This window comes from Poecilia reticulata, linkage group LG17 (genome assembly GCF_000633615.1).
Source record: "Poecilia reticulata strain Guanapo linkage group LG17, Guppy_female_1.0+MT, whole genome shotgun sequence".
NCBI classification, from domain to species: Eukaryota; Metazoa; Chordata; class Actinopteri; order Cyprinodontiformes; family Poeciliidae; genus Poecilia; species Poecilia reticulata.
In genome coordinates, this window is record NC_024347.1 from 15,171,053 (window position 1) to 15,187,988 (window position 16,936).

Genomic DNA, 16,936 nt, shown 5'->3' on the forward strand with positions numbered 1-16,936 from the left:
AGCCAATCAGAGGATCACGTTACATTGCTGAGCCAATCAGAGCTGCGGAGGAGCCCTGATTGAAGGAGTTCCACTCTCAGCATGGATTTGAACTTGTGTCTTTAATTCAGCAAAGCTCACAGTTTTTACCAAATACTGTAGCTTTCGGTGAACTTCTAAATCTGCTCCATAGTCGCATCTTTTCGGGGTTGCTACTGCCTCTAGTGGCGTGGAGGTGGTAACACAACTAATATAATTACATTACTAAATTAGAATACCGCAAAGTCTTTATTATTTATTATAAATTTTTCATTTTCTTAAGAATGTAGAGCTAATTAAATGATCTAATTTACAAGACCGTAAAGTGGTTCCAGTTTCTCTCAATGGCCAACCTGTTGAAACTGTTTCAAATTTTAAATACCTTGGGTCGTTCCTGGACAGTCAGCTCAACTTTGCTGAAAACACTGACTATATTTTGAAGAACTGTTCTCAGAGACTCTACCTTTTAAGAAGACTTAGTGATCTTGGGGTGACCCCTGTGTCTTGAATTTGGAAGAAAAAAATCATTTTATCACTAATAAAGGGTTCGGTGAATGCGCATATGAATCTGATGGATTCGGTACCTCAAAAAAGGTTAAGAACCACTGATCTAGAACATCTAAGAAAGGTCAAATCTGAATTTAAAGCAGCTATAAACTACAGATATTTGCATGTTTTTCATCCAATAAACACTTAAATGTCTGGATCCTGAGACGTGGCCTCAGTTTTTCTCCTCCCAGTCAAAAGTCCTTGCACCCTGTTTGACACACATGCCTGCATTCATCCACCGCCCTGCAGCGGCATGTCCTCCAGGCAACCGAAGTGTCATGGCAACCGTACGGCAGCCACGGTAACGGCAGGCTCATTTTCATACTGATGAGGCCAGTTGCCGGGGAGGTCTGAGCCGCCGCCGCTGCGGCTGCTGCTGCTCGTCTCTCCTCTCCGGTGTCGCCCTGAAATTTTAATGACCTTTTTTTTCTTCTGCTTCTCGTTTTTCTACTCTCACGGTGCCCTCTGAGTGTGTGTGTGTGTGTGTGCGCGCTCAACTCGACTGTTCAAACATATACACACAGTGTGACGGGTGAGGAGAACAAAGGCGATGTGAGTCTGAAGACGGTAGACCGTTTGAAGGGCATGTATTTTTATACGTTAGGAAGACCTCCTCCAGTCTGCAGCTCCTGGCGTCTGCAGGTTTGCCACTCAGCTTCGTTTCTGGGTTCGTAGCAGTCGGGTTGGAGGATTTTAACGCGTTTAAAAGGATGACTGGAGGCAACATGGAGAAGAAATCTGACATAAGGTTGTATTTATCCTAGCAGTAGCATGCTGCGAACTCTAAGGGGCGGTAATTCACCAAGTTGTTCTCCAAAGACGAAGCATTCAGAGATTCTGACTTGTTGACCAGTGAAGGTAGGACCAGGCCTGTCAACGTAGCTAATTTTCCTGGACGATAAATTGCGATAAACGATATTGTTGTTTTGAGACCATTTTCAAGTAATATGATGGTAAAAATAATGCAAAAGCACGTTCTAAATTCTAATGAACATTTAACACTGGAAGGTGAACATTTAAAGTTTCCAAAATAAATAAATAAAACAGACGCAACAAATAACATGAATTATAAAGTCTACATTGTTGAGACCAAAACAACAGACTGAAGACTTTTGTCGACCAGTTTTTGGTAGAAAGAGAGAGAAAAGAGAAAAACGATAAATAACGCAAATGGAAATTATTGAGCTCATTTTAGTTTATCACGTGTTTAATTGATGTATTGCTTGTTGCGGCAGGTTTAGGTGGGATCAGTGTTGGCGTTAGATTCTTTAGTTGTGTCATTTTGACTCACTGCATCAAGGAAATTCTGTCAATCCATGTCTACCCGTCAGTTTAATGACGCATTAAACTGAATTTAAATATTCAAAAAGTTTAACACAGAATCCAGACAAGATGCAGATCAAGCAGATGAATATGTGTCTTTTTCTTCAGAGTAACAGAAAACGCAGACTGTGGCCCCAGAATCTGCATATAAACAGTGAAACTAGACAACTACGTTTAAATTATGACGTTTAACTTCATACATTTAACTTCCTCCACATTCACCGCTTGTTCTTAATCAAAGGTTTCAGGGTTTTGACGTAGAGCTGAAGTTTGAATTCGCGCTCTGCTGGTACTTTGGAAACTTGGAACTACAAGCCGCAGTTTTGAAATCGGGGAACATTTCTCCCATCACGCAAACACTTGATTCAGCAGGAAGAAATCCATTTAAATTATTGCCGTTTAGTTTAACACAAGAACAGAAAGACAAAAACAGGGATGAATGGATGAGTCGTAAAAACGCCCGACCCTCCGCTGACCCTTCCGATATCTGTTGAATATTTTTTCCTCCAGTCTGTGATGCAACATTCCTGATTCTCCCCATTTATTCCCAGAATCTCACACAGAATCCATCCACTGTTTGGTCTGGATCCAGCATTTAGATGCTTTTCTCAAGGTGAAGTCGGACCTAAAGCTGGAGCCAGAAACCATAAAAAACTGGATTACAGAAAACACGGTTCAGTTAACTGGGACTGGGCGATTAATCGATACATTTTATTGATTAATCTGGGCTTTTTTTCACCAACACATTCATTGGGTTTCTTGTTTGACAAGTTTCTTTTACAGCTTCCATAAATTTCAAGTCAACTCTGTGATGAATTATTAGCTGATTCTTTTCTATTTTTACTACTAGAATAAAGTTATAATGTTTGAGGAATACAGTCAAAGTGATACGATAATAAAGTCTTAATGTTACAAGAACACAATCGTACTAATATGAAAATAATATCTTCTGATGATAATTGAACTAAGTTGTAATTTTAGGAGAATGAGATTGTAATTTTATAGGAGAACTCCCATGAAAAAAATCAACAAAAAATAAATTATCCAAGCTTTTACTTTTGTTGATATTAAAGCTACTTTTCTTTCTCATAATTTTAAGACATTATTGTAGTAAAATTGCATATTTTTTTCTGCTGGTATTGCGACTATACTCTTTTAATTAAGTAAAATATCTCATAGCCTGGCACTAATAATCCGTCACTCCCAAAGCTGCTTTTTGAAAATGTTTTCTTCTATTTGACATTTCTTTTTTTTTAGAAAAGTAAGCTAGGAAAAAAATGTCAATTAAAGTTGAATCTGCGTGAAAAAAATCTGAGATTTTATTTTGTTGACTGTTTTTTCCTGAAGAAGCAAACAAACTGCAGCAAAATCGGCTAATAAAAGCTAATTTGTGGCAGGAAGCTGCCAAGGACAGCTGCCTGTTGCCAGAAGTTGTAAAGCTAAATCTGTTGGAGCCGCACAGATTCATAACACCGTATCAGGATGACTCACTGCCGTTATTAATCGCTTAAATCTGAGGCAATCCTCAGACATATGAAGGAAAACTCGGCATGCAGCAGAGGTCGGTCTTCTTTCTCTCCAACCTCGGTTGTTTTGTCTTGCAGGAGGAGGAGAGCAGGGAGGATGAGAACGGGCGAATCGAGCCGGTTGGCCGAGCCGACTCCTGCATGGAGCACACCCCCGTCAGATCTCTGGAGTAAGTCAGCCAAGTCGGGTTTATTAATTAGCTTTCCTGTTTGCACTTTCCTCTTGTTTGCTATCCGGAGGGAAACGCTTGAGTGAGGTGACCTTTCTGCTGAATTTAAATTAGTTTCAAGGCAGATTTTACACTCCTATTCTATTGAAAAACAACGTTTTTGCTATTGAACTCTTATCTGAAAATGTAGTTTTACTTGTTAGTTTAAGTTCAAAACTAAAAATGGAGTCGGAAATGGTATTTGGTTTATTAAACCAAGATAAAACGCATGTTTCTGTGATGTTCTCCCTCTGATAATTCATCAGCATCTTGTTCTTACAGCGTTTCCTGTGCAGGATGAATAAGTTTGTCTTCTCTTTTCGACACTTAATCGTGTGTGAAAAGCTCCGTGCAGCAGGTTCTGTGTCGCGGTCCGGGTTTGTTTGTGCAAAATCTCACTTTAAATCCCGCTCCCTGATTTACATAATTATCTTTTGTGGGAGCAGAATGATCCTCATCTCGCCGTCAGAGCTCGCCCACGCGCTAACCTGTTCTGCTCCTGTTATTAACAACTGTGCTTTGTTTTGTTATTGTGCTCCGTCGCATGCCTCCAGCTTAATATGCAGGTATGGTGTTATTATTCCTGTGATTTCACTGAGAGTCTGGCTTTCTCCCACCTTCTTAGCTGTCAACAAGGGGGCCTTTTTCTCCCCGAGCTAATCACAGCCGTCGCATCTAAGCTGCGAGCGGATTAGATGCGACGGCTTTTAAAATATGCCAGAGTGTGCACGTTTCACAGCCAAGAAAACAGCTGAGAGAGGGGAAAAAACACACCTAGAACCATTGAGGTGGGTTTTTTTATATTTAAAGCAGATTATGGATGTCCTTAAAGGGCAGGTATCGATAAAAGCAATTAACAAACCTCTAACATTTGAGTAAATAGCCACCTTTGCACTTATTTAAGTTAAATAACGTTGAACATCAGGTCACACTGATGTAATTTGGCAGAATACATATGAGACAATGGAAGAAGATTACTGCCACTGAAAAAGTAAACCATTTTGGCATTAATCGTCTGAGACAAAAAGTCAGACTTCTGAGAAAATGTCAAAATTTTCACTTTTTCTCAAAATGTATTTTTTTCCCTCCAGAATTTATTTATTTTTTTTTTTTTTTTGAGATTTCAGAGTTTTCATCAGAAAAATTCTGCTGAAATTCAGAATTGTAATAATTCTGGTAAACTAGAAGAATTCTTAACATTTTTATTCTCTTAGATGATTCCTTTTTTTCTCTCTCAAAATTTTCATCTTACACGATTACAGTCAGAATAATTTTGGTAAATGCTGAGAAAAAGATCAAAATTCCTTGAAAAAAAGTCAAAATCCTAAGAAAAATTTTAAATTTTTCTTCTGTGGTCCTAACCCTCTTCCATTGAAAACTGCTTTCATTTGATTGATAAAATATTGTTTATCTTCCGATGGTTATTTTCAAGGTTCTGTTCCCTTTTGGGCCACATAAAGCTTTTCGGCGGGCCGGATTTAGCCCCTGGACCTTTAGTTTGACACTGTGATTTAAAGGGTCAAAGTCGCTGACATTCTTTATCCTCTCCTAAAAGCCGTGGCTTCCTGTGCAGTTCGCAGAAGGACAAAACTGCGTCTTTTTGCTCTTTTTCTCCTTCATTTCCTGCTTCTTGATTCCAAAATAAAAGCATCTGCTGTTCTACATCTTGTTTGCTACCTTGTGGTGTTTTTTTTAAACTTCTGTTATTGAGAAAATTAGACTAAATGACAATAAAAGTGCTGATAAAAGCAGCCAGTCGGCCCAAATTTCAACGACTTGGGGTGAAAACAAGCCGATGAGTTGATCCCACATCCTGTCAGGAAGTTTTTACGACTTTTCTTTCAGCAAAGGAAGTTACATTTATCCTGAGGGAACTAATTTTTACTCCCCAGAATCAATTGGACAAGGCTTGTTTTTTAAAAGTCCTGCTTTGTTTGTGTTTTTATTGGTTTTGTTCTGCAATAATTTGACGACTGAACATATTTTCTACTCTTAATTTGTCCAAACCAACAACAACAACAGTCACAAGCTTAGAAGCAAACCACCCGTTTATTTCTGAATTTCTACGTATTTTTCAGTGTTTCCAGGCTTTGTGAAACATTTCCAGTCTGGTTCTTGTGCTTCACCGCAAACATACTTTCTTTCTCAAAAAATAGCATCTAAAATGGGTGAAAAAACCAACTGAAGTATCAAGAAGACCACATTAAAAACTCCACGAAGGAGAAAAATATAAAGAAATGAACATTATTTTATTCTCTACGTAGCAGCACACGTCGGGTTTTGGTCTTAAAAGTTTTTTTTTTTGAGAATCTTCCTCCATGATTTATTTGAAGTTTTTATTGTTTGCAACATATTTTCATATTTTCTGTTTATATTTAATTAGGCTCTTTGTTAATTCACCCCTTCAGTTTTATTCTGATCAAACCAGAAAACCTTTAGAGCCACAGATCCTGACAGAAAGCAGCAGACTCAGTTATCAAAGCAGGTCAAGTTCTAGAAATGGTTCTTTTCCTCATTTTTCTGGGTTTGAAGAACCCGAAGCTGCAAAATTACGAAAAGGATGAAAAGCTGAAATGACCAGGACTCGGTTAATTTGTCTCTGTTCATGCTTTCCTAACATTTTCCCATTTCATTTAAGGGCAGTGAACGCAGCACAGCTCCAAACCTGATGAGTTATAAAAAAACAAAACAAACTAGAGCTTTGTTGTAACTTTTTTGTAACTCCGATAATCACATTAAAAGGTTCTTCTGGATATTTTTGGTTTGATCATAACTAACCAATGTGGACCAGAACTACAGTTGGATGAATATAAAACTATTAGAAAATAACATGAACAAACAACACAAAATCAATTTGTTTCATTTTCGGCGTTTTAGGGCCTTACTAAACAAAAATAACATAATAAAATTATGAAAACAGTCTCAATATGATGAGAATCAGAAAGTATTATAAGAATAAAGTCATAATTTTATTAAAATAAAACTCTACAAGAATGAGAATAAAGTCCTAATATGAGATTAAAGTAATATTTACAGTATTATGAGAATAAAGTTTTTATATTACGACTTTATTCTTGTAATACTTTCAACTTTATTCTGGTATTATTTCTACTTTATTCTTGTAATTTTATTCTTTTATTTGCTTAATGTGGCCTTAATTCTCCATTGCACAAAATAAAAGCAGGTTAGGATGAAATGGAGCAACTAAAGGTGTAAAATGGGGATTGAATTAACACGGAGCCTTTTTGGTGCATATTTATTTTGCCTTATTTCTTCTTTTTATTTTGTTTTACCCACATGTTGCCTCCCCTCCGCCACCTTTGCGTCTCCCAGAGACATTGTGAAGCTGGTGGAGGTGTCAAACGACGGCGGGCCTCTGGGGATCCACGTGGTGCCTTTCAGTGGCAGGGACCGCAGGTAAAAACCACCAAAGAAAAGGGCTCCGAGTGATCAAAACCTGCACAAAACACTCCTTATTTATCAAAGAAATAAAGCCGTTGTGTCTTTTAATCATTAAAATCTCTCCTCACTTCTCTCAGCACAAGTTTGGTGATTTACTAAAACAAGAAAAAATATTTTGTTTTGGAAATATAATCTGTTCTGGATCACATCAGACCCAAATATACACGCACAGCAGACATTCCTCTCTGATGCCCCATTACTCCATCAAACCTGAATCCACCCGTATGAAACACACACACACACGTACACACACACACACACACACACACACACACACACACACACACACACACACACACACACACACACACACACACACACACTTTCAGGCTTTAGCATCGTGAAACCATTTCCCAGTTTCCGATTTTCCATCAGGCTGGTTTTTGTTTTCATCTTCCAACATGGCTGCTGTTCAACGTGTTGTTGCGAAGCTGCGTTCACAACATTCAGCAACCTGCAAACACACATGGAGAAAAGCTGAATTCAGCATCTGGTTTAGATACAAGCAGGATTCCAGTGCAGCAAAGAAAACTCTGGAATCTGAGATGAAAAATTTACATTTCCAGATGTTAAACGAACAGAAAACGATTTTGAGCTCCATATTCCACAAAGCAGAAACACAAAATCTTACAAATACTTTTCATCTCCTTTCTAGTCGTCTTTATACATCTGAAATTAGACAAAATTACCTTTTCAGCAGGATATAGGAGCTTGGTTTAAGCTAATTCCTTAATATAGATTTTTTTTAAATGTGCTAGTTCCACTGACAGATTATTTTACTTATAACAAGACATTTTTCCCAACTTATGTGAAATAATTTACCATTTTATGACCATTTTATGATATTTGCATTAGAAACTGGACCAAAATTACCTGTGACATTTTATGTTTTTGCAGTGCATCCCTCATAAACCATAAAAGCATAAATCTGCCCCATAAGCTCAGAAAAACTCTTCAGAACCGAAGCATAACATCCCCGTTCCCTCCAACTCTCAGCTTCATCAGCCTAAAAGCAAATTTATAATGCACTTTTCTTTTTATTGGGACAAACGTCATTTCGAGCGTTGCAGTAAGATTAAGAAGCCCGACTTTCATCAGAGGAATGGCTTCTCTTCCTCTTCTGCAAATCACATTGTGTGTTTGTTTTTTTTTTACTGTGATTCAATCAAAACAAAAAAAAGTCTCTACTTTTTCAAACTCCAGAACTTTTCGTCTTACATTGAAATCAACCTAATTTACTCAGGAGCTCACAAAAGCTCAAGAAAATGACCGTAAAGTAAAGAAGAAGAAGAAGTGATTAGCTGTGTGAGGCTGATTTTCCTCCTGAGGTGCCGGTCAGGTGGAGTTTGCGTAAACCGTTTTCCTGTTTCGGCTCAGTGTGGCTTCCCTCAGTGCGACTTTCCCCCGAGCCTTAAGTGACGTCCAGGGGGTTGAAGCACCTAGAAACTCAGCAGAGGAAACTGTGAACATGCAAACTGTCAGCAGAGCTACAAGCACAGCCTCTCCGGATGAGATGAGACAGACATGTTTCTCTCAATTCCTGCAGAATGAAGCAAAAACCAAAGAGCTTTAAATAACAACCTCGTTTTTAGAAGATCTAATTTATGCGTTAAGGCAGTGGTGTCAAACTCATTTTTATTTTGGGCCGAATCAAAAATCTGAATGTTTCTTAAAGGGCCGGTTGCACCAGAATCTATTGATAAAACCAATACAACTGTTAAAATATCAATAAATAGCTGTTCCTCTGGGATTTGTGATTATTTTAGTGTTTATTTTTGCAATCAAAATGACAGATTGTGTGGTGAATATTAAGAAATATTTGTAATCATTATTTTTTTACAATATTTACGCTAATGAATGATGTCAAATGTGACTCTATCACTCGTCGTATCGGTTACGGATTCAACGTTTTTGACCAATTTTGAGAAAATTAGCAGTAAAATCAGGAAAAAATTTGGAAATTTGTTGATTTTGTGTGATTTTTGCAGATTTGTGAAAAACTGGAAGGACTTATTGATGTAATTTGGAGTCCAGTGGGCCACATAAAAAGCTGCGGCGGGCCAGATTTGGCCCCCGGGCCTTGAGTTTGACACCTGTGCGTTAAGGCATAATCCATGTTCTGCTATCATCCAAACTGATTACTTATTAAACATAAAGCCTAACTGGGAAATAAAACTAAGTACACCCTTCCTGTTTCCATAAGAGGTGAAAGGGAATAAAGCAGCTAAATAAGGACCTTTAAAGTGGCATTTTATAACACAATAAAGTAACTATGTTCCCTTCAGTTGTTATAAAAAAGCTTCATATTTATATATATATATTACAACTAGAGCCCACCACATTGAACCCCATTGAAAACCTCCTGGTTATTCCACCAAATATTGATTTCTGACTAAAACATTAGTTTTGTTGTTTCTAAATTATTATGAATTTGTTTTCTTTGAATTATTTGAGCTCTGAAAGCCCTGCATCTTTTGCCCATTTCTCATTTTCTGCAAATAAAAGCTAAATTTTTGCTTGCAATTTCAGACACGTTGTCAGTAGTTCATGGAATAAAATAAAAATGTTCATTTCACTCAAATATTTACCTACAAAAGGTAAAATCAGAGAAACTGATCATTTTAAGTGGTCTCTTCAGTTTTCCAGAGCTGTATATATTTAAAAAAATGACTTAAATTTTACTTCCTACTTTAACGCCCTGAAATTGGGCCTCTGTCTCTTTAAAAAAGTTTCTTTCTGAAATGCTGGCTTCAGGAAGTTATCACATTAACCCTTTAACAACGTTTTTACCAGCGTTTCACTGAGAAGCAGCTCTTTCATTAAACTCAGCAGTTCCACCAGCTGTTTGCTAATTGCTGCTGGCTAGTCTGAAGGAGCAGAGCCGGGGAGGGACGCTCTGCGAGACTAATTTTAGAAGATCATTTTGTGTTTCTTCACTCGACAAACTCGGGTTTTTTTGTGTTGAATCTGTTTGACATGAGCTTTCGAACCTTTCAGGACTCTTGGCTTGTTGGTCAAGCGTCTGGAGAGGGGAGGGAAGGCCGAGCACCAGGGCCTTTTCCAGGAGAACGACTGCATCATCCGTATCAATAACGGAGACCTGCGAAACATCCGATTCGAACAGTAAGCCTGAAGCTGCAGCTGCTGTGGCTCCGTTTTCTGGAGCGTCTGATCTTTGCTTCAATCCCGAACCTGTCCCTTCGCTGTAACCCGCTGCATTTCTCCTGCCAGGCTCCTCTGATGTCTGCGCAGCGCCAAGCTAACCTTTCCCAATTTAGCTCCTGTAGCTCCTAACTTCTGACGCTGACCCTGAAATCCTCTCTGCTTTTGTCCCTGTGCTGCTGCTGCTGCTCCTGATTCCTGCTTTAACACTTTCTTCATTCCTAAACATGGAGGCCTGTTAACATTTATAGCTCCTGCTTTTCACGGCTGTTTGTTTTGTATTTTTGGGAAGCTTGTTCACATCATTATTGTTCTGAGAAGACAGAAATCTATCACACGGCTTAAGAAAAGACTTGGATATGTTCTCTAATGTAGAAAACTAGTTATTTATCAATAGCTTGAATTGTTCACAATTTCTTATTTTTCAAAAGTGACTGCTTTAACATACATGCTTCCTCTCAGTAGCAAAGCTAAGAAAAAATTAAATAAAGGAAGTCACTTTTAGTTAGAAATGCCGTTTTGGGAGCATCTCTAACTGTAAAGTTAGTTGTTCTAACCCACAGGTGTCAAACTCAAGGCCCGGGGGCCAAATCTGGCCCGCCGCAGCTTTTTATGTGGCCCTCTGGACTCCAAATTACATCAATAAGTCCTTCCAGTTTTTCACAAATCTGCAAAAATCAACAAGTTTCCAAATTTTTTCCTGATTTTACTGCTAATTTTCTCAAAATTGGTCAAAAACGTTGAATCCGTAACCAATACGACGAGTGATAGTCACATTTGACATCATACATTAGCGTAAATATTGTAAAAAAATAATGATTACAAATATTTCTTAATATTCACCACACAATCTGTCATTTTGATTGCAAAAATAAACACTAAAATAATCACAAATCCCAGAGGAACAGCTATTTATTGATATTTTAACAGTTTTATTGGTTTTATCAATAGATTCTGGTGCAACCGGCCCTTTAAGAACATTCAGATTTTTGATTCGGCCCAAAATAAAAATGAGTTTGACACCACTGTTCTAACCCTAAAGCTCAAAACATTGGTTCTGCTAATGCTAACATACCAAAAGCTAATACTGAACTGCTAATTTCTACGATGTTGATGTTGGTATTGTTAGTATTTTCATGTCTGCTTTCTAGACTCTACCTGGACTTTATCGGTTGGTTGTTTCTTGGGAATTTATCCATTTCATAAGACTCGCAAGTTTTTTTAAACTTACTTTTTGGAAAGTAACCTGCATGTCAACACAGATTATCCCCCAGTTTGGGTGAAAGTAAACAGTCGGTTACAGTGACACAAAAGTAAGACTGGACATGGACCCGGTCCAGTTTTAATATCCATCTGTTCCGATATTGAAAATAGTTCTCGATTGGGTATCGATGACATTGATCCCGATCCATAAGAGCAGATCTATTCAGTCTAATTCTACGCTTTGTGCTTTGAGCGACCCATTTTACATTATTCCTAGAAGACAGAAGGTTTGTTGCAGTTTTATTTTTTGTCAGTTTATTTATTTTACATTGGTTTTTATTCTCCTAACTGAACAAATGAAAGTTGTTACGTGTTTGACCAAGCTTGTGAAACTGTTGGTGTATTTAATTGTGCCGTAGTTATCAATTTGTAATTCAATTTTTGCTTTTAAGTCAACTCAGGTTTGTTTTTGCAATCGATCGCTATTGGCTGCAGCCTCAGATGCAAAGCCTCAGTTTAAATCTCAGTGAAAGCTGCAGGAAAAACTTGGCAAGACATCCTGACTTCTTAAAAGCAATACATAAAGTAATGAGACACGACTCGAGACTTTTGCACAGTGCCTGTTTCTTGGCAGTAGAATAAAAAGTAATTCAATCCTTATTGTTCCTGTTATGTTATGTTAAAGCTCGCCTTCCAGCATCTGAAACATAACCTTTGCAGAGAGACGGAGAATAAACCTTCCAGGCAAAGGCACTTTACAAGAGCAGCAGTTGTCCTTGGTATTAAAAGGCGTTTTTATAGAGGCGCGCTGCATATTACATCCTGTCTGGCACTCCATTTTTGAGGCCAAAAATTGTAAAGATGCCGTGAAAAGACCCCGACGTCTTTTGGGAACGTTATTAGCAGCTGGGAATATGCGGCCAAAAAACCCTTCCAGTTTAAGTTGTTAGTCCATAGGAGGGGGAAGCGTTTCAGATTCTGGAGCCTTTTAGCTTCCTAAACGTCCGTTCAGCTGTCAGGGTGTGCTGCACGGAAACAGGTGGTGCTAACAAGGCAACACAAGTTTCCACTCACACCTTCTGAAGGGGTTTAAAGAGGATTTTCTGTGAGCAAGCCGACGCGTAGCGGTCCGCTTCATCTGCAGCCAAATGAGAAGATTATGTGATGGAGGAGTCGGGGAGGGTTCGGTTTCTTTTTAGAGCTGCTTGCGTTGGCAATAAGTGTTAATTAACATGTCAGATTGTTCAGGTGGGCGAAGATGGACATCTGGTAGGTGGAGTGCTTCACCAGGCGGCGACGTGATTAACACTGGATGAGTGTGTGATGCTCTTTTCATACCCCAAAAAAAACTTCCCCTGCTTATCCTCCTGTTTCTGTGTTTCTCTGCTCTTTGTTGTAGAGCTCAGAACATGTTCCGCCAGGCCATGCGCTCCCCGGTGATCATGTTCCACGTGGTGCCGTCGTCCATGAAGGCCAGGTACGAGCAGCTGTCGCACGCCGAGAGGAACCCCTCGTTTTCCTCGGGGCGCTTCAGCCCAGACTCGCTGTCCGGCGTCGACCACAACCCGCAGAGGATAAACCGCCACGGATCCCAAACGCAGACCCACCCGGACCCGAACAACGGCTACCCACCTCTGAGCCACCCTGCCGTCACGGCGGCCAAGCCTCCCACAGGCCACGCCCACTCGCCTCAGAGGGCGCTGAACTCCACGCCCACGCCGGGGTTCACCAAAAAGGTGGGGCGGCGCTTCAACATTCAGCTCAAGAAAGGTGAGTTGGAATACACTCTACAGGATTTTAAGGATAATCAGTTCATTTATGCTTCAAAGGGACTTTTTATGCACAATTCACATTTTGTACCAAATTTTGGTTTCTGCTGCTTCTAAAAACAGCCAAGGCGTTTATAAAAAAAAAACTATTTTTTGGTAACACATGGTTCCCGTGTGACGTCACACTTCCTGGAACTTTGTAGGTGACGGCCATCTTGGTAGGTGTCCGTAGCTTTCCTCGCTGTCCAATCACAGTTATACCATCTCAGGTAATTAATTAACGAAGGTTTCTGAACCTCCGCCTTCAGTTTCAGCATGAGAGAACGGATTAACCCTTGTAGGCCAAGGTCTAAATGGCCATTCCGGCGCGCAGTCTCTCTTCTGGGTGCGTCAGAGCTCGCTACGAAGCCATGCAGCGATCGCTAGCAAAACTACTACTAACACTACACACCACAAACTCTAAATAACATACTTACTGTATAAAAAAAACCTATCGAAACACTCTTAGTAAAATCCACAGCATCAATTCTCCCTAGTCTCTTGCCCCCTCGTTTGTCCCCACATGTCTCCGTTCTACCTAGCAACAGACCGTCAACACATTTTCATTGGTTGTGTCGAAATGTGGTACAGTTAGACCCCCACACAGTAAGGCGGAAATGATCGATCATATTCCTGGCTTTATTTTCAAGTAAATAACCACAAAACCAGTATAAAAACACCACTTTTATAAAGTTTGAAGTCCGTACTGTCCACCAGAGGTGAAATGAACACTCGGTATGCCGTCTGTGTTATTACGAAGCCTTATAAATGTCTCACGTGCTTGCCCGCTCCACAACGGCTTCATCCCGGTAGGGTTAATGGAGCATACCCGTTACATGGAGGCATTTATATGATTTTTGTCCCTTAGAGCTTCGATCTTCTTTCAGAGCATTTATTGTTTATCGTTTGAAACTGTGTGCAGCTTAGTGATAAAAATCACAGTTTTTTGTGACTGGTATCCTAAAGAAGCATATTACAAATGGAAATGTTGTTTTAAGAGCCGTGTTTGTGGGGATGTGATTGCAGTCAGACCCATATAGAAGCGATAAATAATAATTATCGTCACTTTTATCATCATCACAATAGGGCCACAAAATATTGTGATACAAATTTAAGTCCATATCACCCAAACCTGGTCTGTAGTGTTTTATTTAAAACTAAAGAATCTGTTCCCTTATCTTAGCATAGAAACGGTCTTGATGAGAACCACCAGAACTGGTCCAGCTGATGTGAAAGTGAGACCAGAACCTGGGGAAAGAACCGAGTGAAGCTGCAGTCTGGGTCAGGGCTGAGTCTTCTCTGCGGTGCGGTTCTGAGTGACAGCTGGCCCAGGTGGTGTGATCCTCTGCCAGCAGGATTTCAGGTGTCGGCGCCAGGAAGCTTGTTGCTAAGCAGCTGCTGGTCCCTGAAAGGAGTCTGACGGGGCTGCATCGTGTGTCACTGCAATCCTCACCCAAATCTGTCCGCTCCTGTTGGACTGGGATCAATCCAGACTGTCAAAAATAAAACAACAACAAAAAAAAGCAGCACCCAGCTGCTTGTTGCTTCCTTCAGTTTGACGAAATCCAAACTAACCGAATAATAAAAACTGAGGAATAAACTGAAATAAATAAAACCTGTAGCTAATTTGCACCGTGTTGTGTTTATAAAACTGAAAATGAATCTGTTTCGTAGCTTTTTGAACTTATGTGAAATATTTTTTTTCCTCTCCACTCAAGCAGCTTATCAGTAAATCACAATACTCCATACTCCTCACTGCTTTTTATTTTTAATTTCTTTCATTCACAGTTTAAAGTGAACATGTCACATCTTAACACAAAGGTTGAGGAAGAAAAGCAGTAGTTTGAAGAAAAACTATTCTATATAGTCTGCTGTTTCTGACAAAAACTAATAAAAACTAGCAAACAATTTCTAAAAACTAATTAAAACCAGATGGATTACCAGGGGTGGGCAATCCTGGTCCTCGAGGGCCGGTGTCCTGCAACTCTTAGATGTCTCCTTGGTCCAACACACTTGAATCCAACAGCTGAATCACCTCCTAAATGCAGTCAAGTTCTTCAGAGTCCTGCTAACGACCTCATTATTTGACTCAGGTGTGCTGAAGAAGAGATACATCTAAAAGTTGCAGGAGACCGGCCCTTGAGGCCTGGAGTTGCCCACTCCTGGATTAGACAAACAAGGAAGTCACAAAAAATAAAAACTATAATGAAAAACCCAAAATTGTTATAAAACTGTTGAGCACGTGCATTTGGATCTGTGATAAATAGATACGTTTGTTTTTGTGTTTATGAATCTACACTGCTTAAAAAAATAAAGGGAACACTTAAACAACACAATATAACTCCAAGTAAATCAAACTTCTGTGAAATCAAACTGTCCACTTAGGAAGCAACACTGATTGACCCGACGAGGGTCCCCGTTGTCAATCAGTGTTGCTTCCTAAGTGGACAGTTTGATTTCACAGAAGTTTGATTTACTTGGAGTTATGTTGTGTTGTTTAAGTGTTCCCTTTATTTTTTTTGAGCAGTGTATTTTTAGCCTTTTGAACTGAAGTGAAATAGGTTTTTTTTTCCTCGCTCGAGCTGTTTTCATCAGCTGAGGGCGGATTACGACATCCCACTTCAAAACGCCACAGTCAGCCGGATGTTCAGCAATGTTGAGTATTTATTACCCAATGTATCAAAACACTTCCATTGTTTTTAATTCTGCACCTTAAAATGAACCAAAGTATGAAAAAAAACTAAAATGACTACCGTAACCAATAAAAACAAAACTAATTTAAACTAGTAAACGCACTAGTTAGACAAACGAGTCACAGTTTGTATTTTAGCCCCGTTCACGTCCAGAGATGCTCTCTGCTCTCACTCCCCCCGTTCTGTTTGCTGTTTTCGGAGCGGACACTCGCAGGGATTAGCGGCGGTTCCCAGGAGCCGCTGTGGCTCCTCGTTTTGTTCCGAGTGCCGATTTAAGCCGACGGCTTCGAGCGCAGATTAAACTCCCGCCTCAAATCAGACACCGGTCCCCCCCGTAAATCCTGCCGAGTATCAGAATCAATGGGAGTCCTGGAGATGGCTGAGGTGTGTCCTAATCACGCTAATGAGTGAAAGATCCTCCTCCTGCTCCGGTTTACCGGAGGAAGCGCCGGCAGAGGCTCCCGTCTGCAGCGGGAAGCTGATTGCTTCATCAGTGTGGGGATTAGTTTGAGGAGACAGGATGGGAAGTGTTTTACTGTTGTGGGATTAAAGCCGGCGCTCTGATAAAACCAGCATCGCCTTAAATAAACTTCTTTTAACAATAAGTTTACACAGCGGGAGATTCTTGTTTTGCAGGTTGAAGGTTTTCACAGGAGGTCTTCCCTGCTTGGTGGCGATAGGGCTGATGAAACGGCAGCAGGAGCATCCAGACATGCTAACGACAGCTAAGCTAAAGGACTTAGCAGAACTTTCTCTCTCACAAAGAGACTCAGTTTATTTATTATAGCAGGATTTAATCTGACTTTATTCAACCTGACTGGATTCAACCTGACTGGATTCAACCTGACTGGATTTAATCTGACTTTATTCAACCTGACTGGATTTAATCTGACTTTATTCAACCTGACTGAATGTAATCTGACTTTATTCAAGCTGACTGGATTTAAACTGACTGGATTCAGCCTGACTTTATTCAACCTGAC

The 16,936-nt window shown here is 39.7% G+C and overlaps 1 protein-coding gene across 12 annotated transcripts in view; it reads left to right on the forward strand.

Moving 5' to 3' along the window:
• pard3ab (par-3 family cell polarity regulator alpha, b) overlaps positions 1–16,936 on the forward strand; it is a 266,919-nt gene that overhangs the window by 113,923 nt on the left and 136,060 nt on the right. For 9 of the 12 annotated variants that reach the window (XM_008433893.2, XM_008433895.2, XM_008433892.2 and 6 more), the window contains 4 exons: positions 3,495–3,586; positions 6,959–7,042; positions 10,085–10,210; positions 12,852–13,222. In XM_008433893.2, the coding sequence (XP_008432115.1) occupies positions 3,495–3,586; positions 6,959–7,042; positions 10,085–10,210; positions 12,852–13,222 (673 nt within the window). Of the gene's footprint in view, positions 1–3,494; positions 3,587–3,696; positions 4,192–6,958; positions 7,043–10,084; positions 10,211–12,851; positions 13,223–16,936 lie in introns of those variants that run through there. The other 3 variants (XM_017309969.1, XM_017309968.1, XM_008433894.2) reach the window with 3 other exon arrangements.